The sequence below is a fragment of the Bos grunniens genome, chromosome 17 (assembly GCF_055505025.1).
Source record: "Bos grunniens cultivar Pamir isolate PY7600 chromosome 17, Bosgru_T2T1.0, whole genome shotgun sequence".
In the NCBI taxonomy this organism is placed as follows: Eukaryota; Metazoa; Chordata; class Mammalia; order Artiodactyla; family Bovidae; genus Bos; species Bos grunniens.
This window is the reverse complement of record NC_141181.1, coordinates 6,834,631-6,861,221: the sequence shown is the minus strand read 5'-3', so window position 1 is coordinate 6,861,221 and position 26,591 is coordinate 6,834,631. Positions and strand designations below refer to the sequence as shown.

The following is a 26,591-nucleotide window of genomic DNA, read 5'->3' as shown; positions in this document are numbered from 1 at the left end:
GTCTTTTATCCTATATGAATTTTTAAAATATTAAATAAGTACATGGAGCTTAGAAAATGGTTTGTAATAAAGGTTTTATCTGACCAACAGTAAAATAATTTAGACATCAGCTGAGTACTTAAAATCAGTGTGTAGCTTAGGACAACCTATAATGACCACTTACCAAGTTTCTAGTTCTGTCAGCATTACCAAGCTTTCCAGATACTGTGCTGAAGGTGTTTCCGATAGGTTTTTCAGTAGGGAGAGGAGGTGGGCTCTGTGGATCCTCTTCATGTAAACCTGGAAAAATAACAATAATTAATCAGTAATTTCTAGTCTTCGAGGGTTTCACAGGATGGAAAGACTGCAGCTCGCTTCCTTAAGAAAATGTCCATACACAAAAAGAATAGACAGCTAAGCAATGAGAAAGATTTCCTGACAAATCTCAGAAAATCGATGGGTTAGCAGCCATCAGTCAGTTTTACCCAATGTTTCATCAAGAGTAAAAATGACACTAAACAATTACAACAGTGAGCCAGCATTTGTTGGAACCTTCTATGGACCAGGCATTAGGTTAAGGCACTTTATCCATATGCATCTCTCTAACCAACATCTATCTAAGTGCTAGATCTGCTAGCTAGTAGCCACTATGGCAGTTTGAACTTCAATCTTAATTAAAATTAAATAAACAGTTCAGTCCTGCAGTTGCATGGACCACACTGTAAGTTCTCAGTAGCCACATGTGGTTATTGGCTACCATATTAGACAGCACTATGCTAGATAGCATTGCGTCCATTTGACAGATGAAGAGACTGAAGCTGAGAAGAAAACAAATGAACTACCCAGGTCTTGCTTCAACAGTACATGAACAGAGAACTTCCACATGTACAAGCTGAATTTCCAATATCCACTGGATCATAGAAAAGAGCAAGGAAATTCCAGAAAAAATCTACTTCTGTTTCATCGATTATGCTAAAGCCTTTGACTATGTGGATCACAACAAACTGTGGAAAATTCTTAAAGAGATGGGAATACCAGACCACCTGTGAAACCTGTATGCAGGACAAGAAGCAACAGTTAGAACCGGACATGTAACGACGGACTGGTTCCAAATTGGGAAAGGAGTACGTCAAAGCTGTATATTGTCACCCTGCTTATTTAACTTATATGCAGGGTACATCCTGTGAAATGCTGGGCTAGATGAATCACAAGCTGGAATCAAGATTACCAGGAGAAATATCAACAACCTCAGATATAGAGATAGTATCACCCTAAGGGCAGAAAGTAAAGAGAAGCTAAAGAGCCTCTTGATGAAAGGGGAAAAGGAGAGTGAAAAAACTGGTTTAAAACTCAACATTCAAAACACTAACATCACGGCTTCTGGTCCCATTACTTCATGGCAAATAGATGGGGAAAAAATGGAAACAATGACAGATTTTATTTTCTTGGAATCCAAAATCACTATGGATGGTGACTGCAGCCATGAAATTAAAAGACAGCTGCTCCTTGGAAGAAAAGCTATGACAAAGCTAGACAGTGTATTAAAAAGCAGAAGCATCACTTTGCTGACAAAGGTCTGTATAGTCAAAGCTATGGTTTTTCCAGTAGTCATATATGGATGTGAGAGTTGGACCATAAAGAAGACTGAGCACCGAAGAATTGATGCTTTTGAATTGTGGTGCTGGAGAAGACTCTTGAGAGTCCTTTGGACAGCAAGGAGATCAAACCAGTCAATCCTAAAGGAAACCAAACTTGAATATTCAATGGAAGTACTGATGCTGAAGCTCCAATATTTGGCCACCTGATGCAAAGAGTTAACTCATTGGAAAAGACCCTGATGTTGGGAAAGATGGAAGGCAATAGGAAAAGGGGATGACAGAGGATGAGATAGTTGTATGGCATCATTGGCTCAATGGACAAGAGCTAGAGCAAACTGCAGGCGATGGTGAAGGACAGGAAAGTCCGGCGTGCTGCAATCCATGAGGTAGCAAAGAGATGGACATAGCAACTGAACAACAAAAACATCCAGGTCTTGATGCTAGTAACAGTCAGACCACAGCTTTGAACCCAAAAGTCTATTCTCATTGTAATAAGCCTTGCTGCTTCCTAATAGGTGGTGTGTCCAACCCTCCCCCGATCCAAATAATTAAATGTGCTTTCCAATTCATCAGCTCCAGATTAATGGGCTTAATTGCTCTCATTTCCATAAGCAATATCTTTACATCCAAATTATATCCTTAACCCAGAGATAGTGTACCAACTTAGTATAAAAAGAAGAAAACAAAGATGACCAGGCTTAATTTGTGATAGCTAAGTAAAAGCTGTGTGCAAAATACTTGGAGAGAGGATGATGGTAACACACTAAAGGAGGCTGAAGCCACCTTTTACTGGTTAAGGCATTTAAAGGAGATGGGAATCTTTCTCATTCAAATGAACACTGTTTGCTTCCATTTCACATGAAAAACTTCCAACAAGAGTATGAGTTCCTGTTTTATTCACAGACAGGGAAACACTCACAAAGGAGGAAAGTACCTAGGCCAGCTACTAGGAAATCGATGATACAGAGACAGGCAAGCCTTCTTGGTGAGAGGCAGGGCTGCCGTACAGAGACTGTCCAACTCAGTTGTCATCTTGAAGACTCTCTCTGTGTTGTAGTTTCCTTATTCTTACACAGAAATAATAAATCACTTAGGATATATTGTCGTGACAAAAAACCAAAGGGTACAAAGTAGTAAGAACATGAACTGTGGTGTTGGAGAAGACTCTTGAGAGTCCCTTGGACTGCAAGGAGATCCAACCAGTCCATTCTGAAGGAGATCAGCCCTGGGATTTCTTTGGAAGGAATGATGCTAAAGCTGAAACTCCAGTACTTTGGCCACCTCATGTGAAGAGTTGACTCATTGGAAAAGACTCTGATGCTGGGAGGGATTGGGGGCAGGAGGAGAAGGGGACGACAGAGGATGAGATGGCTGGATGGCATCACCAACTCGATGGATGTGAGTCTGAGTGAACTCTGGGAGTTGGTGATGGACAGGGAGGCCTGGCGTGCTGCGATTCATGGGGTCGCGAAGAATCGGACACAGCTGAGTGACTGAACTGAACTGAACTGAACAGAAAGTAGAGAGGAGATAGCTTACTGGAAGTAAGGGACGTAGTAATTATCTGATGTGGGTACGTGGGGGAGGTGGAGATTTTCGATTTCAAATAACGTGGTCAGCGGAGGCCTCAATGAGAAAAGTGCCATTTGAGCAATGACCTGAAAGAACAGTGAAGAAGGAAGCTATGCAGATATCTGGGGAAAGGACATCTTAGTCAGAAGAAACAGGTCTCCAGGGGAAGAAGCTGACAGGTTCAGAGGAAGGAATTTTGCACCACAAAGCTGTTTGTTTCTTTTCTTATCCATTCAAAGTTTTTCAGACACCAAGTCTTATTTTTTTTTCCTCCACGGCATATATGCATTGCTTACTAATTGTAGTAATAAAATTTGAGGGGACTGTTTTTTTTTTGGCTATGCCTTGTGGCATATAAGATCTTAGTTCCCTATCAGGGATCAGATCAGTGTCCCTTGAAGTGGTGGCACAGGGTCTTAACCCCTGGGCCACCAGGAAAGTCCCTGGGGAACTAGTTTTTTATACAAATAGAAATAATTCTCTAGAAACTAGCCCTTCCGTTCTCTTACATACAGCAGTACAGAACTCAGCTTTCTAATAGCTCCTGGAGCTTTGTCAGGAGAATAAATAAAGGTGCTCCTTCAATATGTCTTTTTCAGGATTTCAGGACTGCTAATCCAATTTATCAGTATATAGAAAAGAATAAACACCTCAGGACTGAGTTATAAGCGTGGCCCTTGATGGCCTAGAAAGTTGGATTTGGGGAAGGTTCCCACTATTTCCAGAACAGATAAAACAAAATAATACGGTTTACGCTGACCACCTGCTTCCCTTTGAGAATCTGGAATTTTGGTACATAACAGAATTTCTACAGGTGCCCATGTAAACAGCCCCCAACAAAACCCCTGGGTACTGAGTCTCTAATGAGCTTCCTTGATTGACATTTCACAACTGAGGAGACTGAGGAACATCCTGTGCAACCCAACTAGGAGAGGACTCCCAGAGGCTTGTGCCTGGTTTCTTCCAGACTTTGCCCCATGCACCTTTTCCCTCTGCAGATTTTGCCTTCTGGTAAATCACAGTATGCTAAGTTCTGTGAGTCCTCCTAGCAAATCACCAAACATGGGGGTTTTGGGGACCCTGACACAACAGGAGAATACATTTCAATGTACAAGTTGTATTCCTTGAAGCCACATGAACTTTGGACAATATTTATTATCATTATATCTCACAAGGCTTATTAAAATCCCAAACACTTTATAATAAGGTAACAGCAAGCAAGCAGACAATCCAATGAGCTGTCACGTGGGCTATATCCGTGGGTTATATCATGCTGTCAAAAGAAACACATTACCAGTTCTTTAGTCTAAAACTACTATATAACTTCCTACGAATCTTCAACAGTACATGAATCATGGACTTCCAGACGTTCAAGCTGGATTTAGAAAAGGCAGAAGAACCAGAGTTCAAATGGCTAACATCTGCTGGATCATCAAAAAAGCAAAAGAGTTCCAGAAAAACATCTACTTTTGTTTTATTGACTATGCCAAAGCCTTTGACTGTGTGGATCAACAAACAAACTGTGGAAAATTCTGAAAGAGATGGGAATACCAGACCACCTGACCTGCCTCCTGAGAAATCTGTATGCAGGTCAAGAAGCAACAGTTAGAACTGGACATGGAACAACAGACTGGTTCCAAATCAGGAAAGGAGTACGTCAAGGCTGTATATTGTCACTCTGCTTATTTAACTTACATGCAGAGTACATCATGAGAAATGAAGGGCTGGATGAAGCACAAGCTGGAATCAAGATTGCTGGGAGAAATATCAATAACCTCAGATATGCAGATGACACCACCCTTATGGCAGAAAGCAAAGAAGAACTAAAGAGCCTCTTGATGAAAGTGAAAGTGGAGAGTGAAAAAGTTGGCTTAAAGCTCAACATTCAGAAAACTAAGATCATGGCATCTGGTCCCCTCACTTCATGGCAAATAGTTGGGGAAACAATGGAAATAGTGACAGACTTTATTTTTGGGGGGCTCTAATATCACTGCAAATGGTGACTGCAGCCATGAAATTAAAAGACCTTTGCTTCTTGGAAGAAAAGTTATGGCCAACCTAGACAGCATATTAAAAAGCAGAGACATTACTTTGCCAACAAAGGTCCATCTAGTCAAGGATGTGAGAGTTTGACTATAAATAAAGCTGAGCATTGAAGAATTTATGCTTTTGAACTGTGGTGTTGGAGGAGACTCTTGAGAGTCCCTTGGACTGCAAGGAGATCCAACCAGTCCATCTGAAAGGAGATCAGTCCTGAATATTCATTGGAAGGACTGATGCCAAAGCTGAAACTCCAATACTTTGGCCACCTAATGCGAAGAACTGACTCATTGGAAAAGAGCCTGATGCTGGGAAAGATAGAAGGTGGGAAGAGAAGGGGACGACAGAGGATGAGATGGTTGGATGGCATCACTGACGCAATGGACATGAATTTGAGTAAACTTAGGGAGTTGGGGATGGACAGGGAGGCCTGGCATGCTGACGTCCACGAGGTCGCAAAGAGTAGGACATGACTGAGCGACCGAACTGAACGAAGTGAAAAACCACTAGATTTTGGTACCGTTAACTTTCTCTCTTCCTCATTTTCCATAGCAACTTTGTTCAATCTTCTCACTACTTGGGTTGGAGCCATTCGTTAACAAAACCATCAAGAGACTGAAACCAATATGATTCTTCTAGGTAGTATTTTACAGAGAGAGAGGTCAAACCCCTAAGCTAAAGGGGTTTCATGGCATTGCAGGGCCTGCCTACAGCGTAACCCTGCGATGCTGCAGGTGAAGGACTGGTATACTTGCTCCGCTGTTGGCAGGAACGCAGTGGCAGGGTCTCCTTAGACAGAGGCAAGGATGCCTCTGGGCTATGCAAAAGCGTTAGAGGAAATGAAATGAAAGAGGCTCACAGAGGAAGTGTGTGATTACCTGGAACCCACTGTCTGTCATCTGTGTACAGACATCTCACACACTTTTTCTCTTGGCCCTCTAGGATTCTCTCTTATAATAATATCAGATTTGTTTTTGTTTGCAGTACTTATTAAAACTCATCCAAAATTTCATGTAAGAATGTGAAAGTGGTTAGGGCTCTGCACTTCCAAAGCCAAGACCCTGGGTTTGATCCCTGGTTGAGGAACTAAGAGCCCGAGAAGGCAGCCCCCCAGAAAAAATCAAGTAAGGAAGTTTATAAAACATGTAATGTTATACTAATTAAAAAGTCTTTTTATACATAGCTACTTTTTTATAACTTTTGGTTATTTCCTTTCAGACAATTCACACATAGCTATATTTAGATTATGCTGACTGGAATAATATACTCCTAACAGACATATACAATTGTATTTGCTATCAGTTTCAACTACTTCTCCACTCTATCTTTACTACTGGCACTAACATAGGATATTACATTTATTCTGAGTTTAAGATTATTCTAATCTCTCTGCCTAAAAGGATGTTAAAGAGAAGTAAAATCTAAATTAACTGTACTAATTGTCTAGAGAATTATGAAAAAACAACTTGCTTTTATATGTTCTCAGCTATGAGTAATAATAATAAATGGCCGATTACACATAATTTCAGAAGCAAACATTGATAAATTAGCATATATTTCTCCCCAGCTCCTGGAGTGAAAAATAAATGAGGCAGAGAAGTGCTTACATTTTCCCGGTTTGGCTGGAATTCGAATCACAGTGGGCTTCCTGGTGGGTGCTGGTTGAATTGCTTGTTCCTTTGTTGGTTCTGTTCTGGTGGGGAGCTGAAAGGGATCTAATGAAAAACAGTTGATTTTGCACGTTTTAGTTAATATGGACTCAAACAAAAAACCTCATTCATAATTAAACAGTCATATTTCTCATGCCCTAGGGAAAACTATTCATGGATAAACAAAATCTCAGTTTGCAGAGACAAAAACAAAATCAGGGCTCATGAAAGGAAACAACTTGGAGCTCGGTAAATAATTTATACGGCTTTTCTTCCTCTCTGATGAGAGAGAGCCAGGACAATCTTCAATTATGTAGAAGCTATCTTTCACGGGAGTGTAATCATTTTATAAGTGTCTCCCTGAAAATGAGGGGCAACTCAAACAAGGAGCCCATTTCCCCGCACTGTGAAGCCTCCTGGATCCTCCACTCCGGTGCCTGTGCTAGAAAACCTCCCCCGAGGGCCGCCAGGGCCTCCAGGGGGGCTCTGCCGTCTTAGATTGAATAGTCAGGTAAAACCACACCTCACTAACATGAAATGGAAAGCGTTTTATCCTGGAAGTAAGGTAAGACATCTCCCTTCAAATATTTAATTTCGGGGCAAGGATATATGGGTGAGCATTCCTCCGTCTTAACTCATTCATTTAAAAATGGGCAGTATGTGCTTAGCGAGAGTATTTTAAACAAAAGCATAACCACCAAACTTCTTTTCCCCTTTTTCTCTGGCCACACTGCGTGGCTTGTGGGACCTTAACTCCCAGACCAGGGACTGAATCTGGGCCCTCAGCAGTGACAGCATGGAGCCCTAATCGCTGTACCAACAGGGAATTCTCCCACCAAACCTTTTTACTGAAAGAAACAATCTTTTTTTCTTTAATGCAAATGTTCTTTTTAGTAGCTTAGAAAGATGACCATAAACTTTTTAAAAGATGAGAAATCTAAAAATAAATAGATAAGCAAAAATAAAATCAAATGTTGTATGATGCATATGCATACTCTGCACAGCACATGGGACCTCATGAGGCTGCTTCTGCCTTTATTCCGCAAGAGACAGAATGAATATATGTTGTATTTGGCACCTGTCCTCTGGATCTCACCTGTGGGAAGATGCTCCCTGTGAAACAATGCACTCCAACCATTCGTGGTCGGCCTGTTACAAGCCGCTGTTCAATAAAGCACCTTGTGCTGACCAACTCTTTTCAGGATAGATGAAAAGCTGAGCTCAGGATAAGAAGCCCTTTCAGCTCCCTGACACTCGCCTTCCCTTCCACCCAGCTCTCAGGACACCCCACTCTCAGACCTGCCACCAGAGCTGCACCCACTCACTAGTCACTTGTTCTCACATCTGCCTACCATGTGCTACTAACAGTGAGAGATGGGAGACAGGACAGTCAAGTGCAATCCTACTTTATCTACCACCTACATAAGACCCCCAGGTGGCATGCTAGATAACACAATTACTATTAGGCTACTGGGGAAAAAAAATTAGATGACCCCTCTATGGAAACCTATTAGTAGCACATTAGTGAGGCAAGTCTTGTCTTTGTTCAAAAACCCAAGTCAACATGGTCAAAACAATGTCAAACTTTCAGAAAAGGCTCTTACAATATAACCCCAGAAAATAAACAAAGCTCTTTTAGCTCTAACCAAATTCTTTAATCCCTTATTTTGTTATAGCATTATTTTTCATTTCAAAAGTAATAATTATTGTAAAAATGGGAAACATTGAGAAATATATGATAGAAAATCTCCTGTAATCCCATCCCTCTAGTAATCATTATTATCTAAAATTTGGTGTATCTGTCTACAGATTTTTTCCTATATCGCATTTTAGATATTTCTGTTGTTTTGGAGTTTCTGGGCTGCAGCACATGGCTTGTAGGATCTTCCCCGACCAGGGATTGAAGCTGGGCCACGGCAGTGGAAGCACTGAGTCCTAATCACGGACCGCCAGGAAGATCCTGATTATGCAGGTATTTTGAAAAACAAAAGGAGAATCGTTTTGTGTCTATTTCTTTGTGAGACAGGCTGGGACCTGGGACTCTGCTGCAGTGCCTGCACCTGGACACACCCCTCCTCAAGCAACTAAGAAACCACACGAGACTAAAATAACTGCACGCATTTGCAGTCGCTGCAGATTCTGGACAAAAGAGACTAAGAGACCAAAGAACCCAACTGCCACTTCTGAAGAACCCCAAGCAAAAGCAGGGTATGGCACAAGCCCCCCGCACACAATACCGCCTAAGGGGTGGGAAAACATCTATGCTACCCCTCCAGCTCAGAAGATAAAGAATCTGCCTGCCAATGCAGGAGATCAGGCTTCAGTTCCTGGGTCAGGAAGATCCCCTGGAGAAGGGAATGGCTACCCACTCCAGTATCCTTGCCTGGAGAATTCCACGGACAGAGGAGCCTGGCAAGCTACAGTCCATGAGATTGCAAAGAGTTTGGACATGGCTGAGGGACCAAGACACACATATATACCCCTCCAGCTGTACCCATGACTCACTCCATATCAGAAAGCAGCTTGGCCCCCATTGGGGAGCCAAAGAGCAAGGGAAGCTGTTGCTTGTTCTTGCTCCCCACTGCTACAGGAGGGGCCCCGATAAAGCCTTGCCTAAATTTCTTGTCTGGCCTCTAGTCAATTTCTATTGATTAAGGAACCCAAGAACCTGGGGGTAGGTAACATTTGTAACTCGCTCTTTTACTTTTTTTCATTCAGTATTGATTGAGTGCATGCTACGTAACAAATGCTGTTCTAGGTACTGGGAATATGTCAGTGAACAGAGCAAAGAACTCTGCCTTCATGATGCTTACACTTGGGCAGCAGATGGAGACAACAAACAATAAATATAACAGAAAAGTGACCCATGTGGTATATCACCAGGTGAGACGTGCTACTGATGAAGGGAAACACCAAGCAAGGGGGCCTTCAGGTGTGGGCCGAAGGGAAGCAGGCTGTATGTGAAATGGCAGAGCAAGGGGGTGTGCGGAGTGGAGGGCTCCAGGGCCCTCTTTCCAACAACTGGATTTTACATATTCTAACAGTTCTTCCAAGTTGAATAATACACATCTGGTCTTTGGGAAATAGCAGTGCTCAAGGATAAAAAGGGGTAGGTACCCTGATATGAAAGCCCATTATTGCAAATATTACCTGAACCGGAACTCCCTGGACGTCTCATCTGAGTACTGCTGGACTAAATGGAAGAATCTGCAGACCCCATGTAATCTGGCACACATTTTATTCCAACACAGGAATATCATGTCTTTCCCGTGTGCACAGCTTTCCTCCCTGCTCGTCTCTCTCTCCCCTGCTGTTGCCCCTGCTCTGCCTCCGTGGCCCTAGTTGGAACCTGCTGGCCGCCAAGCAGTGACCTTCTGTCCCCTCCTGTGGCTGTGGCACAGACTTCAGCATCCCCACCCTGCAACTGTGGCTGTGACGGCCCATCCTCTCAGAGCTGTTTCCTCCTGGGAAAAGGACCAAAACTCAAGAAAAGGATTGAGACTGACAGCCGCTCTTGGTGCTCTCCCAGTCAAGTAGCATATCTGCTCTAACAGCTGCTCTGGGGCCTTGTAAGCTGTTGGTCATTAGGATAGGTGTTTAGTTGGCGAGTTTAGGGGGTGAATGTGGAGGGAGAGGAACATCTTGAGTGTGGTATCACTTCAATCGTTCCCCAATTCATCTGAAATTCTGGGCCGGGAGACCACCTACGCTCTTTTTCACATTCCGGGAGTGAGAGCATGAGTAAGGTGGGCAGGGAAGGAGAAAGAAGCCACTCAAGTGCCCTCGGTGGGCTGGGCACAGGGGCTCCCAAATGTGCCTGCTCTTGGAGGACTGGCCTCAGGGAACCCCGTCCCAAATCCTGCAGGTCTCACCGATCACATTAAAGGGTGTAGTCATTTTTTTACACTTGCTGGGTTTAAACTTAAATACAAAGTATTCAAAATATCCTAGACATTCACTTTCTCTCTTCTTGGTCCTTATTTTTAATTTAATTTATTTTAATTTAAAACTACTCTTTATTTTAAAGCTACTCTTTAATAACTGGCACTCAGATCACGGGTAATTATTCTACTATATATGTCTCTGGAAAAAAAATTCCTTCTCAATACAGAGAAACAAGAAGTCCCAGCACTGTGCTGTTTGGCAGGAGCGGGTCTGCTGAGTGACCGCCCCCAGCTGACTGCCTGAGTCAGCGAGCTGGGCATCTGCCTCTCTGTCCGCGCTGCCCGGGCTGCCATCCAGAGAGGCGTGCAGATAGGTGGGGAGGGCACACAGCACCACTGCAGTGAGAAGGTGGAGCCACAGGCCTGGTTTCATCTTGATGATGCTGTGTGAGTCTCTCTCTAGATACACCATGTGTTTACTTTTTATGTCTTTTCATGAGGGGGCTATTTTTCTCCAACAGCAATCTAAGTAGGTGACCTAGAAAGCAAGAATGGCACCTCATGTTTGGGAACTCCTGGCAGTGCCAGGCAGGAAACTGTCTACTATGGCATTTTTTTGTAGCAGCAAATTAATAAATAAATAAAACAAAACAACCTGAAATGTCCATCACTAGAGGAAACGTTGACTCGACTATGTTGTGCCCATCCCAGGGAATATCAGGCGGGTGTAAGGAAACAAGGGTCAGACTTAGATCTACCGGCCCAGAGAGAAGACCTTAAACCTCAGGACTAAATGAAAAAAGCAAGCTGCTGAGTAATGGGTACAGTTCGGTAAAAATTTCTGTAAAAAGCAGGAAAAAGTTTATATATGTGTACATGTTTGTAAGCTTTGGTTTGGAACATTCAAAGGCACCAAAAGCTGCATACAACATGGTTCACACTGGCTACTCTGGGGGTTTGAGTGGATTGGAGAGAGATTAACTTTTTATTTTACTAAATGTTTACATTGTTTGATTCGTTACAGCAACTGTTACTTTGTAACTGAAAAGAAATCCAATAAATTTAATCACATGAAAAAGTTACAAAATTAAGCTGAAATAACACCTATGCCAAATAAATCGAAACAAAAATCACTTAGAAATAAAAGGAAAAAATATGAAAATATTTGTCCCTTTAGTAACTTTTTCAAGGCAATAACAGCCCTAAAATTTTCCATAAAGTAACCAGAAAAACAAAAACTCTCTTTTTTATGGGGCTTATGTGTTTTAACAGCAACAATAGCTAAAATACCATGAGTACAATCGATACTTTATATTTTTCGCCTAATAATACCTTGGAGATTGGTCCACAGTAGGTCCGTAGTAGGCATACCAGGTGTCTGCCTCTTTTTTCGTTACTGCACAATAGTCCATTGTATGGACGCATCAGAATTTATGTAAGCGGTCCACTAAGGATTATTTCCAGTATTTCACAGTAGAAGTCCTTGATCTGGGGTGAAGAATAGGCCCTTGAGGCTCTGGAAATTGTACCTCCAATTGTGCATATATGTCAAAACAGTATTTTCAAAGTAGTAAAAGATTCAAAGGCTAATCAGATTCTGTGTTCTGTGATCCAGAAAGGGTTAAGAACCTCAGGGTCATAATTTTCTCTATCAAAGACTGTTTCCTCTTGCTTCTACAGAAAAAATCAAAACTGTCTGCAAAAGCATCTCCTAAGCAAGTCCAAGGAAAGCCCACGGCATCTTTCTCTACTGTTACTTGCAGTGTTTACTCAGCCCTCCTTCCAGCCCCTTGCACCAATGCCAGTTACTCTACACCCGCTGCCAAACAAGCAGGCCCCTTTACACCCATACCCGCATGGGCTTCACTACCGGGTCGAGAAAAACATGATGGTAATGTAGTTTTCCGCCCATTACCTGTCTCTAATAATATGCTTGTCGTCATAATTGGTTTCACCATCCTTGGCTTGCTTTTCTGTCATTTTTTCCCCTTGAGTTCTGTTAATAGCAGAAATTGGCTGCTAAACTATTATTCTGGTCTGTGTAATGGGGCTGAGAGCAGAAGCATTCTGCTTTTTTGACAACTGGGTATGATTTGTAAAGGTGTGAAGAGGAACTGCTAATGCTTCTCAGCTCTATTACATTAACCTAGAAGGCATTCTAGCCAAGAAATGAATCCAATATTAAACGCCTGTTTTATGAGTTTCCCCTTAATAATTTTCTAATCCTTACAATGTTTTCATAGCTTCAGTATTTTCTGATCTCTATTTCCTGAGATTAATATGGTAACTTCATTTTATGAAAACTACTTTATTGGATTTTCTTTCTTTTTGAGGGGAGAGAAAAAGAAGGAAAGGCCTATTTGTGAGTTTCTTGCCTTTCTCTGGGGTTCCTCCCCCAGTTTCTGGCTAATGCCAGAATGATTAGGCAAGTTTTCACAAAGAGACCATAATCCTTTACTTACAAAGACAATATTATTAATATACCATCAAAAAGTCACAAAGCCTTACAGCATAGGGAATACAGTCAGTAATATTGTAATAACTGTATGCTGGCAGATGGTAACTAGACTTATGGTGATCATTTTGAAATACTGAATCACCAGGCTATGCACATGGAACCAACATAATGTTGTAGGTCAATTCTACTTCAGGCTAAAAAATGTGTAGGGCTTCCCTGGGGGTCCAGTGGTTAAAAATCTGCCTTGCAATGCAGGGGAAACCAGTTTGATCCTTGGTCCAGGAAGAGCCCACATGGCAACTAAGCCAGTGCACCGCAACTCTTGAGCCTGTGCTCCGCAAGGAGAGAAACCACCGCCATCAGAAGCTCCAAAGAGCAGCTCCCACTCGCCACAACCAGAGAAAGTCTGCATGCAGCAACGAAGACCCAGTGCAAACAAAAAATAGTTTCCCTCTCTAAAAGAGTCACAAAGCCCCAGTCATTAAACAAAAATCCCCCTACATTTTGAAGAATTCAGAGATAATCTTGAATGCCTCTGGAGGCCAACAAGCAAGGAAGCAACAAGGTCCAATGTGTGCTCTAGAAACACCCCTCGCGTAAGCATGGTATGGTTGACGGTGGTTTGCAAGCAGAAGCAGAAGCTCGATTAGCAGGTCACTGCAGTTATCTGGCGGAGAGGGCAATGGCACCCCACTCCAGTACTCTTGCCTGGAAAATCCCATGGACGGAGGAGCCTGGTGGGCTGCAGTCCATGGGGTCGCTAAGAGTCGGACACGACTGAGCGATTTCACTTTCACTTTTCACTTTCATGCATTGGAGAAGGAAATGGCAACCCACTTCATGTTCTTGCCTGGAGAATCCCAGGGACGGGGGAGCCTGGTGAGCTGCCGTCTATGGGGTCGCACAGAGTCAGACACGACTGAAGCGACGTAGCAGCAGCAGTTATCTGGACCTGAAGATTAGAAACCTGGGCCAGTAGCAGGAGGGATGGAGATGAGAGAAAGAACTATCATAAGGTAAAACCAGCAGGACTTGGCAACTTATTGGATGTGAAGGGCAAGAAGTAAGACTAATAACCACCACTAATGAGCACACACTGTGTTTCAGACAATGTGATAGAGCTTTCCTGCATAATCATATTTAATACTCGCAATGCCTCCACGAGGAGTATTATGATGTTTTATAGATGAGGAAACCAAGGCACTATGGGGTTAAGTAAATTGCCTCAGGTCCCACAGCAATTAAGTGGTGGACCCCAGCCTGCCTGACTCTAAATTCAAACAACTAGCCACTGTGCATGACAGGTAGGGAGGCTCAAGCATGACCTACGGGGCTCTTTAGGAAGGCTGCAGTGTGACGGAGAAGCTAGGACAGGAGCAGAGTACAGGAAGGGGAGCAGGCTTAAAAGGAAGACAGAGGGACTTCCCTGGCGGCCCAGTGGTTAAGCCTCGGCACTCCCAGTGCTGGGGGCGCAGACCCAAGCCCCATTTGGGGAACTGAGCTCCGGCATGCCATATAAGTAAATAAATAAAAATAAAAAGAAGACAGTGCTCAGTTCAGGATAACTCCACAAGCAAGAGCAATGGTTAAAGCAGTCGGGTAGGGCAAGCAAATTACACCTTTTACTGAAAGGTGCCTCAATAATTAAACGTTGTACAGAAATAAAGAAACAGAAAAGGCTGAGTAGGAAGCTCAACATGATGTTCATGTTGATGGATACTGTTGACCTTCCTTTTTGAAGATGACTGTAATTATCTGCTTGATGACACAGACTAAATTCTCAGCAATTATTAACCACGGTGCCATCAGCACAGACTCTAGCAGCTTCAGAAGGTGGTGTTACTTTGGCTTGTACTGTTCCCACCCCTTCACGGCTTCCTGGTATTGGATCTAACTCTCTCTGTCCTACTTGGAACCCTGTTAACGCCAAAAAGGTTTAAATAAAAAATGCTATAATGAAGACTTGAAAAGTTTTTAATGTGTTGCCTGGTTTAAGGATTCATGAGAATGTTGAGGTGCAACATGATAGAGTAAAAAATAAGCTAGACTTAAAATAAAAAGATGCAGCTTGAATCCTGCTTTGGAAAATTATTAGTTTTATGATACTGATTAAGTTAGGTGTTTATCTCACTCAGTCTGATATTCTTCATATGTCAATGAACCATGATGCCTTGCCGAGGGTTACTGTGAGGATTAAATTCAATAATGTATGTCTGGGATCTAGCAGAGGGTTTGGAACACAGCAGAAACTCAATATATTCTACTGTTTTTCTTTTCACTTCTTATGGACAAGAGGCACGTTACAGTCAGTTCCTACATTGTGTGGGTGGTAAATATTTAATAAATATATGGTTGTTATCACCTGAAATACATCTGTGCTCTGCAGAATTTGGTTTTGCATTACAGAGTTTATATCATTTTGATGCATCTTAAACATTTAGACAATAACAGCTAACCTTTTGAAAATAGTATTATGCTTATATGTTCATAAACTCTACCCAAATAAGTAAACAGTAGTAAATGGAATCTTACTGATGACAAGTAGAGCAGCTTGGTTTGGCAAATCAAAGATAAGCTTTACCATCACACTCTCCATCTGAACAGTGTGAGGAAAGGAAAAAAAAAAAAAAGACTCTCTGCCTCTTGGGAAATCTATTTGTCCTAATTTTGGCAGGAAACTTACAACTGTTATATTTTATTTACAAAACTTTAGCATTCCCAAGGGAAGGTGTTCTGTGAAGATTATGCAACAACATTTTACAACATATGGCTGGGATGACTGCTCTTGCCAAAGTCCTCTGCAGGGCTGGCCCCTCTCCCGGCACTCCCTCAGGGCTCAGTCAATCTGAGGAGCCCTTCTGGGGCATGACTTTCCATCTCTGAGAAGTTTCCCCTACATCCCCCTCATGCTCCAATCTCCACTTGCCTGAGGAAGGAGCCAGCCTCTCATCTAGTTAAGTCCCTAGTCCCAGTCAGCTTATTCCTGCCTTGATGACAGTAATCAGCACATGTGGGACTTCCCTGGTGGTCTAAGACTCCGAGCTCCCAATGCAGGGGGTCCTGATTCGATCCCTAGTAAGGGAACTAGATCTCACATGCTGCAACTAAAGATCCCACGTGCCACAACTAAGATCCGGCACCGCCAAATAAATATTTTAAAAAACCCATGCATCTCTCTCTTTTTCTCTATCTCCCCACCTCAGATTTTCCCTTCGCTCTGATTCTTTCTCCCACCTAGCTCCTTGTTTCCTTACTCTTCCTCCCTGTCTCTACACACACACGCATGCATGTGCACACGTGTGCGTGTCCACACCTCAAGAACTCACGTGCTGGAAATGAAAACAGCAGGTGCCTTTTCAAGACAACCCTCGGAGAAGCTTAGATTCCTCTCTACTTGTGGGTTTTACTCACCCAGAACCATGTCTGGACCAACCGAGTCCTCAGCCAGCTTCCCAGATGGCGGGGGTAACACATCATCATCGAAGCTGATGAGGTCGATGTCACCCGGAGGCTTGCTCTGCTGAGCAGGAACCGGGGGGCTGGCTGGGGGTCCCTCTCCCAGTGACCTGAAGGCTTTGGCTTGTGACGCCACCGAGAGTCGGGGAGGCACAGTGACCGGTTTCAGCAAAGCCACAGAGCAGGGGGAGGTTTCTGAGGACACTGATTTCTTGGGCAGTAAAGGCCGAGGAGCAGGAGTCGGGGCTTTCTTCCCACCATTGGGGCTCTCAGCCATGGGCCCTCCACCCAGACTCTCAAGGTTAATGCTCCGGATAAGGCCAGGATTTGGTTTCTTTGGCAATTCGGGCTTGGTGACGGGGCTGCTCCTTGCTTCCTTCGGCGGAGAGTGTGGGGAGGGGGCCCCCCTGAGTCTGCTTGCGGTCCAGGAGTCCCATTCTCCAGAGGCTCTACTGGCTGCAGGTTTGGGAGCCACAGAGGGTTTCCCTGAGGAAACAGCAGGTCTGGGCGGGATTGTGCGGGGCACAATTTCCGGCTTCTTGGGCAGTCCCGAGCTTTCTGTACTTGTCTGGCCCTCAAGCGCTTTGATCCTGGAAATGACAGTGCTGCGGCTCTGCTCTGCGCTCATCGTGTTCATCGCGGCCTGGCCCTCAGGGCAGCTGGCACCTTCCCACAGGGACGGGGGCCGGCTCGGGGCTGCCTCCTCCTGCGCGGCCACCGGACTGCTCCGGGAATTCTGCTCTTTAACGTGAGAATCTCTGGCCACTGGTCTGAGGTTGCTTTTTGATCTTGGTTTTGGCACTGGACATCTTGGAGCACTGGAGTTTTGTGGACAATTCTGTTCTTCAGAAATATCAAAGACGATTAGAGGCCCCTCGATTGTTGGAGGGTGCCTGGCTGAGATGGCGGGGGATGGCTGGAGGGGTTTCAGAGGTGCCTGTAGGGCTGACAAGACCAAAATGAACAGAAGCTGCAATGTGACTATTTCAAAGGAAAAAGACACACAGATTTAAAAAATATACATATAGAATAACAAGAGATTTTGGTTTCCTTCATTAGTAAAAAGTAATTCTAAAATCATGGGGGAAATGTTTATATTCAGCTTCCTGCAGGAGGGTTCTTCGGGCTGCATTTATTCATTTAAGAAAAATTCATTATATAATATTTTAAAACATCATTAAATTCCTGATTCTCAGTAGATGTATCAATAAACCATCTCTCTTGTCAAAATTTTAACAATTCTTGCTTTACTTTTCCAAGGTAACTTACTCTTATCTGTTATCCTAATACAATGCCCCCCTCTTTCTTTCTGCCATGTGGCATGTAGGATCTTGGGCTCCTAGACGGTGCAGTGGTTAAGAATCCACCTGCCAATGCAGGAGATGCAAAAGACTCGGGTTTGATCCCTGGGTTGGAAAGATTCCCTGGAGTAGGATATGGTTACCCACTCCAATATTCTTGGCTGGAAAATTCCATGAACAGAGGAGCCTGTAACTCATGGAGTTACAAAAAGTCAGACATGACTGAATGACTGAGCGTGTGCACACACACACACACACACACACACACAAATGCAGGATCTTAATTTCCCAACCAGGGATCAAACTCCACAACCCCTGCATTGGAATGCAAAGACTTAACCACTGGATCACCAGGGAAATCCCTACAAGGGCTTTTAAAAAGCCTAAAAGGACAACTTTTAGCATCCTACTAAGTTTAAGTTGCTAAATATAACGGCTTTCTCAATGGAAATAAAGGGCATCAGCATGAGTTAAAAGGATGATGTTTTTGTGATATGAACTAGGATGAACCCTAGAGATTGGGGCTGCAGCTTGTGAGAATGATCTATTATAATAATCACGGCAAGGCCAAATAAAGCAAGCACACAGTGATCACATACCAACTGGAAATCGAGCTCAATGAATTATGCACAAATTGCAAACTATTTTAAAGGCTGGAGTCTACTGATTACTTCCTGAGAACTAGGTCGGAAGGAAGGAAGACAAATTACTTGCATTACTTTGAGGCAGATGGTTGTCTATTTCTTCTGAAAAGTCAGTCTGAGTTGCTGAAGTAATAGTGTGCCGTGGAGTGGCAGCAGCATTATTATTATTTGTAGTGTTAACTTGAACTTGGTTGATTTCTTTTATGACTTGTTCATAAGATGGTGGGAGCTGCAAAATGAAGAATGAAGATTTTAAACAGCTGTAGGCGATAGCCAAGGTTCTTATCTTTGAACTTCATTTAAAAATAAAATGCAAAGAGGTAATGCGATATTTACTCACCTCAGCAGGAACCAGCTCACTGGGCCTCCAAGGGCCCGCTGCAGAAGCTGGGGGAAATGCCAGTCCTGGTGGGTGGGCTCCTGGAAACCACGAGGTGGGCCTCAGCGGCTCAGCTGCCACAATGGTGATCTCTGGGCGCCTGGAAACAGACAGAAGCCTCAGTGAGGTTTTGTCTATTTGCAAGTGTTCAAAGATTTATGAAAATAACTATCAGCCAAGAAAGTGACATAAAGCCTGCCAGTCACAAAAATGACCTGTCTGGCCTGGGCTGTCTCTAGCAGCATACCCAGACAGGCTTCGAAGGAGCAAATGACAGCCATCCTCCAAGACACTGGCCTCAGAGAGTTAGAGATACACCTCGAGCACACTTCACTCTGCCTTGGCTGATCAGAATTCAGATCCAAGACCCACACAAGCTCGTTCTCCCAGGGTTCTGCTATCTGGCCTATGGTACAAACATAGGTGCATCGTAAGGTAGAAAAATGCATTGGTCAAATGGAAATGTTTCGTTTCCTGTTATTCCAAAGTACATACTCTGAAACAATACTATATAATTAGAAGAACAGCGTCTTCCTCCTCACTGGACCTCTCCCTCAGTCAGTTATCTTTAAGTGTTTAGAGTTGGCACGTTCACTTCTAGACCCTGACGTGTGTTCCTGTGTTCCTGGTCAGTCTGCATATGAATCTGATGATTAATCTTCCGTCCTGAGGAGCCACAGTGATTTAGGTGTGGCTTCTTTCATTATTCTCTTAAGCTGATTCTCTGATCTCATTTAACCTTCAACCTGATTTCGTAGCAAATACCAATTGCCTGACTCTGAGCAAACTCATCAACCTCTCTTGAGCCTCACTTTTCTCATCTAACAAATAGGTGTGATGGTGACCTGCTCTGCCTTTCTCTGGTACTCTATGGAAAATAAAAATAAAATGCACTGCCATTACCAAAACTGTACACGCACACACATTCTCATGCTAGCTTGTGAAACAGTAGAACCTGCCCATTGATGTTGTTTGAACTGTATTCCTTAAGAACCTCTGCTTACAGCTTTTAAAAATTTAAATAATAAGAATTATTTATTAGGACAAATAACTGAAATAAGAACATATTTCAATGAGAAAAATGATTAAAGTATATGATCACCTCACAAATAATATTTAATCACAAAAGTCATATATCGGAAGAAATTGCATTGACAAAGGGAACTATAATTACCAGATCTAATTATTAAGAAAAGCCAGGTTCTGAGGTGTATGTACAGAATCTAGCTACCTATTTTCATAATCTGGAATGTACTATTCAAAATTATTAATTGTTGCTGTCTTTACATAGGAGAGTGAATAAGCTGTGTTTTATTCTTTATATTTTTCTCAGTTTTCCAATACTTTCTGTAATGAGCATGTATTAAGAGTTAGAAAAATTGTTTCACAAATTGCATTTAGCCTTTAGCCCTCTTAGATATAATGCTAAGTGTGCTGCTGCTGCTGCTGCTGCTAAGTCACTTCAGTCATGTCCGACTCTGTGCGACCCCATGGACTGCAGCCTACCAGGCTTCTCCGTCCCTGGGATTCTCCAGGCAAGAACACTGGAGAGGGTTGCCATTTCCTTCTCCAATGCATGAAAGTGGAAAGTGAAAGTGAAGTCGCTCAGTCGTGTCCGACTCTTAGCGACCCCATGGACTGCAGCCTCACAGGCTCCTCCGTCCATGGAATTTTCCAGGCAAGAGTACCGGAGTGGGGTGCCATTGCCTTCTAGCACAATTAACTTTGACTTCCCTCTGTGTAATCCAAAAGAGTTATTCCAGTGTTCCAATGTTTATATGGCTTTTATCTAAATAGATAGTGAGCTACTAGTTAATAAACGTTAACCACTATACGTGTATTAGCCCTCATGCCAACCCTCTGACGTATTTTAAAGGTGGGGATACATAAACTAAGAAAGGTTAGGGAGCTTGCCCGAGGTCACAGGGTGAGACAGCGAAGTCAGGATTCGAACTTGGTTAAAGTCCCCGTTCATTACTATACACTATACTTTAAGACATTTGAAAGCAGGGACCATAAATCTACCTTTCTCCTCGTCTACCTGTCCGCCCTTCCATCCATCCTCCCATCGGTCCATCTACTGGTCCTTCCTTCTATCTGTACAGTGACTCACTCCTCCCTGCTCCCCCACCTCACCAGTCATCTAGCCATTTTTATTCACTTGCTATCCATCTAGCTTACCTGACTTTTCCTTTCTTTATCTTTCCTTTATTCAGTTTTCCATCCTGTCATCAGTTCATTCATCCATGTGATATTTACTAAGTAACTATGAGGTACAAAGCATATCTTTGAAGCATTTACAGCAATGCTTTCCATAGAGCAATTGCTTAATAAACATTTTGAAACTGACTTCAGTAAATGATTACTGTCAAGAGAACATTTTCAGGCTTGTACTGCTTCTTTTCTCAACAGAAACCATCATTCAAACTTGTAGATTAATTTAGAAAATGTATTGATGAGGTAGAACACTGTAATATACTGTTTATGAGAAAAATATGCAATTTGTTAACTGATGATACTTTTACTTCATAATTAGCAGAATATATGTCCTCTATTATAAATATAACCATACCTCCTATCTCGATGAAGCTCACTCTGAATAGAAGTCCGAGAAGCTACAAAAGAAACAATACTCTGATATAGTACAAAATTCATACATTGAATAAATGTTTAAACTTTTACAGGATACAATTTTGGAAAAAGTTAGCTAATACTTGACATTAGATAGAATTATGAATTTTATCACCCATAAGTAGAAAAGCAAATCAAAACAACCTTCTCATATGGCATAAAGTTAATCATAGTTATATATTTGAGTTGCATAAGAAAATACAGATTTCAAAAACATTCCAAAGCACGTTCTGTGGTTCTGAAAATAATTTGAAGAATGAACAAAGCAGACAGCTATTAAGTAGAAACTGCCTGGTAAGAACATTATGATGACAGGAAATAACGATGGGCAGAAAAAAATTTTAAATATCTATTCTAATCCATATGATTATGCTTTTGTGATATTTGTTTATAAGTCTATTGTAAAGAAGTGGAAGTGGTCAAATTTCCAACTATTTTCTAATTTTTCTTGAGTTTTATGAGGTTAAGTTGTTTTGTTACTTAAGAGATAATACATGCAAAAAGTGTTCAAATCACTTTTATAAACATGTTTAGAGACTATTATTGTACATGCAGCACTAACTTTTCCCTTAAACCTCAAACTCCAAAAACTAGATGGATTACATTTTTCCAAATTTTATTTTAAAATTAAATTCTGTATTAACCAAATGACTTGGAAAATGTGTCACACATGGGGTCACTATTACACACGCATGTGTAACAGAGAACAGTATTCCTATTTTAAGAAGCACATTTAAAAGATACCTTCAAAAAAATCAAATAGTATATGGTAAAAAATTTGTGGACAAAGGGGGATTTGTTTCAGATATCAACTATTTCTACTTCCCATGTCTCTCTGATATTCTACTTTTTTAGTTCTTTCGATTTGAACAGGTTGAAGGTATGAATCTTTCTTCCTCCTGTTAAGTTCTGGTTCTCTCTGATCCAGGAGGCTGCCCAAGCTGGGAAGGCAGGGGTAGAGATGGGAGAGGGAATGAAATTTAGGCTGGGGCTAGCGCTGTGACAGCAGATCCAGCATGGGGTTAGCAAAGCAAAACTAACACCTGAAACCAAAACCCTTGGATCTCAGGTTGGAGGATGTTCTGACCTCCTATCATCAACCGGTGTGACTGACTGGTACACGTCTATCAAGAGTTAAACCAAGCTGAGGTATATTTTCTCTACTGGAAAAAGAGTACAGAGAGGCTGAAGCTCTGAGCAGCAGGTCTGATTTGTAAGAATGGTTTCATTAAGTCAGAGGCTCACCAAGTAAGCTACAATCACATCACCACGATCACTAAAGCCAGAATCAGCAGACACAGCACTTTTAAAAGACATCATGTTATTTATCATCACAAACATACCTCTTCCACGGGGCATTTTTGCTGTGTACTATTCATGAATGCTAAAGGAAAAAAAGAAGGGGTTACAGAAGAAGAAAGGGAGAAAAAAGAGTGAACCCAGTTGCCTAAGCTCTAAAAGGAATTCAGCAGCAAAACTGTCTTGCCATGCCAATGTTTCTCCCCCTCTGCATTTCGAGAAAAAGGAAAAGTTGATGAACCATAGTTTCAGAGACTAAAGAATTATGTTGCAGGCAGGATATCCACACACATAACCACGGGGGTGGGGGGTGGGGGTAGGGAATCTTCCTACAGTTTTTAGCAAAAAAAAAAAAAGAATCATTTTACAAAATCAATTTGCTACTTCAACAGGGATCAATTTTCAAGTATGAATAATATGTAAAAGGTAATTCAGTAGTCAATTTACATCTTTCAAATTGGTGGCTTTTCACTTGACTCTGCCCCTTCACACCAGCGGTTGTTAGGAACGGGCCCCCACCCCTGGCAAGCAGACTGGAACTCCCACACTGATGGAGCAGGATGGCAGGACTGAAGGCCCCCTAATCGTACTTACAGGCCTCCCCCACAGTCTTACAGAATCACTCCTTTCCCCTCTCCTGCTCTGAACTTTTCCCCTCACACTCCCTCATCTTTGAAATCTCTCTTCTCTCCTGACCCTTATAGGATGACTGGCACTTTTTGTCAGTGAACAAGTTTAACAGCTAGAAATACTTCACGTAGTGCCTCACAATCTTCCTGCTAATCTCAGCTGTCTGCTTAATCTCATTCTCATTTCACCAGATTAAACAGATTTGATCTGGTTGTTGCCAGGAGAATCAAATTTGCCACCATGGCCCACACAGAACAACATGCTCCTTTCAACCTCTGCCACAAACTGCCAGTCTTCCGTGCATTTTGGATTAAGACCACAGAACAAAGGCAAGATTTTCTTAGTGAAATGTCTATTGTTTCATAGAATTATTCACAAAGTTTTCAGTTCATATGGCTGAATTCTCAGTACAAAGGAAAATTCATATCCAGTTGTTTATAAAAGACAGAGATCTGGATTTGCAATATTAGTGCTAATAAAGAACTCTCCTAAATTCCAACAGGGTCATAAATCTGGATGGATCCTTAATGACCATCCTTCTCCAACCTCACAGATGAGGAGAATGACCAGTTAAACTCCTTGTGGAGCCAGGAGAGCTGGATGCTAGCCCTCATTCTAAATAATTCAAAATTATCAACTAAATGATAGGCAGGAGAAATAAACACATAGGATTATATATTACAAGCATCTTTGCTATAGTACTACCTTACCAATAAAAATCACAATAAAAATACTAACTACATTTGCCTCAGACAGAGTATAAACTAGAGGCATTTGACATGGTAACAGGAATGCCCTTGGAGTAGAAAGCTCAAAAGGGCCTTGAAGTCAGGAAGTCTAGGTTCACATCTCTGACCCATCTCATTTAATCTCCTAGACTCAGTATCACCATCTGTAAAATGGGGTTAACACCTACCATGCTGGCCGTTATTTTATAATGTAAATATACAGTTGCTGACTCATAGTAAGCAATGAATATTAGCTATATCTGTGAATTTCAAAGAATAACTTCCTCTTAAAAAGTTAATGAAAGGAAAAGCATGAATTTCCACATGTATCCACATAGAACATGTTCAAGAACTCTGCCCAAAATATTTAGTGTTCACAAGAATGAACACAAAAAGAAGAATCTCAAGACTTGACTGGATCCAGAATCATTATGAAAGAATTTAAAATACAATCAGTTAAGGAATATTGCTTTCAAAATATGATAAGGTCTTTTCCTTGTCAAGAATAGATGACTATGTCTGGGATAGGAAAGCAAACATTTTATTGGGTTGGGTAAGACAAAATTTCCACTTCATGGATCACAGCCTTGACATAGCTAAGGGGCTTGTATAACACAGTGAAGCTAGGAGCCATGCTACCATGCAGGGCCTACCAACACGGACGAGTCACAGCGAAGAGTTCTGACAAAATGCGGTCCACCGGAGGAGGGAACGGCAAGCTACTGTAGGAAAGAAAGCACGCATGATCCGGATGACTTTGATTTGCTCAGCGTATAAAATGAAGAAAATAATACCTACTTTATTAGGGTTGTTTTAAGGATACCCTACACAGATCACTCCCTTATCATTGCGAAGGGGCGTACGTAACTCAATGCAGCTATGAGCCATGCCGTGCAGATCGGTCTAGTGGAGAGTTCCGACAAAACATGACCCAGTAGAGGAGGGAATGGCAAACCACCCCAGTATTCTTGCTTGGAGAATCCCACAGACAGTATGAAAAGGCAAAAAGATACGACACCGGGATGAGCTCCAGAGGTCAGAAGGCCTCCAATACGCTACTAGGGAAGAGCAGAGGGCAATTACTAATAGCTCCAGTAAGAATGAAGCAGCTGGGCCAGAGCAGAAATGACACTCAGTTGTGGCTGGTGGTAAAAGTAAAGTCTGATGCTGTTAAGAACAATATTGCATAGGAATCTGGAATGTTAGGTCCACGAATCAAGGTAAATTGGATGTGGTCAAGCAGGAGATGACATCTTAGGAATCTGTGAACTAAAATGGATGGGAATGGGTGAATTTCATTCAGATGACCATTACATACACTACTGTGGGCAAGAATCCCTTGGAAGAAATAGAGTAGCCCTCATAGTCAACAAGATGCAAAATGCAGTACGTGTGTGCAATCTCAAAAACGGTAGAATGATCTCAGTTTGTTTCCAAGGCAAACTATTCTATATCACAGTAATCCAAGTCTATACCTCAACCACTGATATTGAAGAAGCTGAAGTTGACTAGTTCTATGAAGACCTATGACACCTTCTAGAAATAACACCAAAAAAAAAACCATCCTTTCATCATAGGGGATTGGAATGCAAATGTAGGGAGTCAAGAGATCCCCAGAATAACAGGTAAGATTGGGCTTGAAGTACAAAATGAAGCAGGGCAAAGGCTCACAGAGTTTTGTCAAGAGAACACACTGGTCATAGCAAAACCTTTCCCCAATGACACAATACTAAAATCAGACTGACTATGTTCTTTGCAGCCAAAGATGGAGAAACACTATACAGTCAGCAAAAATAAGACTTGGAAGTGACCGTGGCTCAGATCATGAGCTCCTCATTGCAAAATTCAGGCTTAAATTTAAGAAAGTAGGAAAAACCACTAGGCTATTCAGGTATGAACTTAGATCACAGTGGAGGTGATGAATCTAATCAAGGGATTAAATCTGGTAGCCAGAGTGCCTCAAGAACTATGGATGAGGTTCCTAACATTGTTCAGGAAGCAGTGACCAAAACCATCCCAAAGAACAGAAATGCAAGAAGGCAAAGTGATTGTTTGAAGAGGCCTCAAAAATAGTTGAGAAAATAAGAGACACGAAAGGCAAGGGACAAGTTCCGTTCAGTCGCTCATATGTACTCTGCACATAAGTTAAATAAGCAGGGTGACAATATATAGCCTTGACGTACTCCTTTCCCAATTTAGAACCAGTCCGTTGTTCCAGTTCAGTTCAGTTGCTCAGTCATATCTGACTCTGTGACCCCATGGACTGCAGCACGCAGGCTTCCCTGTCCATCACCAACTCCCAGAGCTTGCTCAAATTCATGTCCGTCGAGTCGGTGATGCCAT

General features: G+C 42.3%; 1 protein-coding gene across 25 annotated transcripts in view; it reads right to left on the bottom strand.

Moving 5' to 3' along the window:
- The window catches only part of SH3D19 (SH3 domain containing 19), a 204,548-nt gene that overhangs the window by 31,773 nt on the left and 146,184 nt on the right, over positions 1-26,591 (bottom strand). For 8 of the 25 annotated variants that reach the window (XM_086346344.1, XM_086346340.1, XM_086346367.1 and 5 more), the window contains 6 exons: positions 21,533-21,575; positions 18,922-19,060; positions 18,648-18,810; positions 16,592-17,581; positions 6,797-6,904; positions 164-279 (listed from right to left, as the gene is read on the bottom strand). In XM_086346344.1, the coding sequence (XP_086202470.1) occupies positions 164-279; positions 6,797-6,904; positions 16,592-17,581; positions 18,648-18,810; positions 18,922-19,060; positions 21,533-21,575 (1,559 nt within the window). Of the gene's footprint in view, positions 1-163; positions 280-6,796; positions 6,905-16,591; positions 17,582-18,647; positions 18,811-18,921; positions 19,061-21,532; positions 21,576-22,934; positions 22,976-24,901; positions 24,921-26,591 lie in introns of those variants that run through there. The other 17 variants (XM_086346345.1, XM_086346354.1, XM_086346342.1 and 14 more) reach the window with 6 other exon arrangements.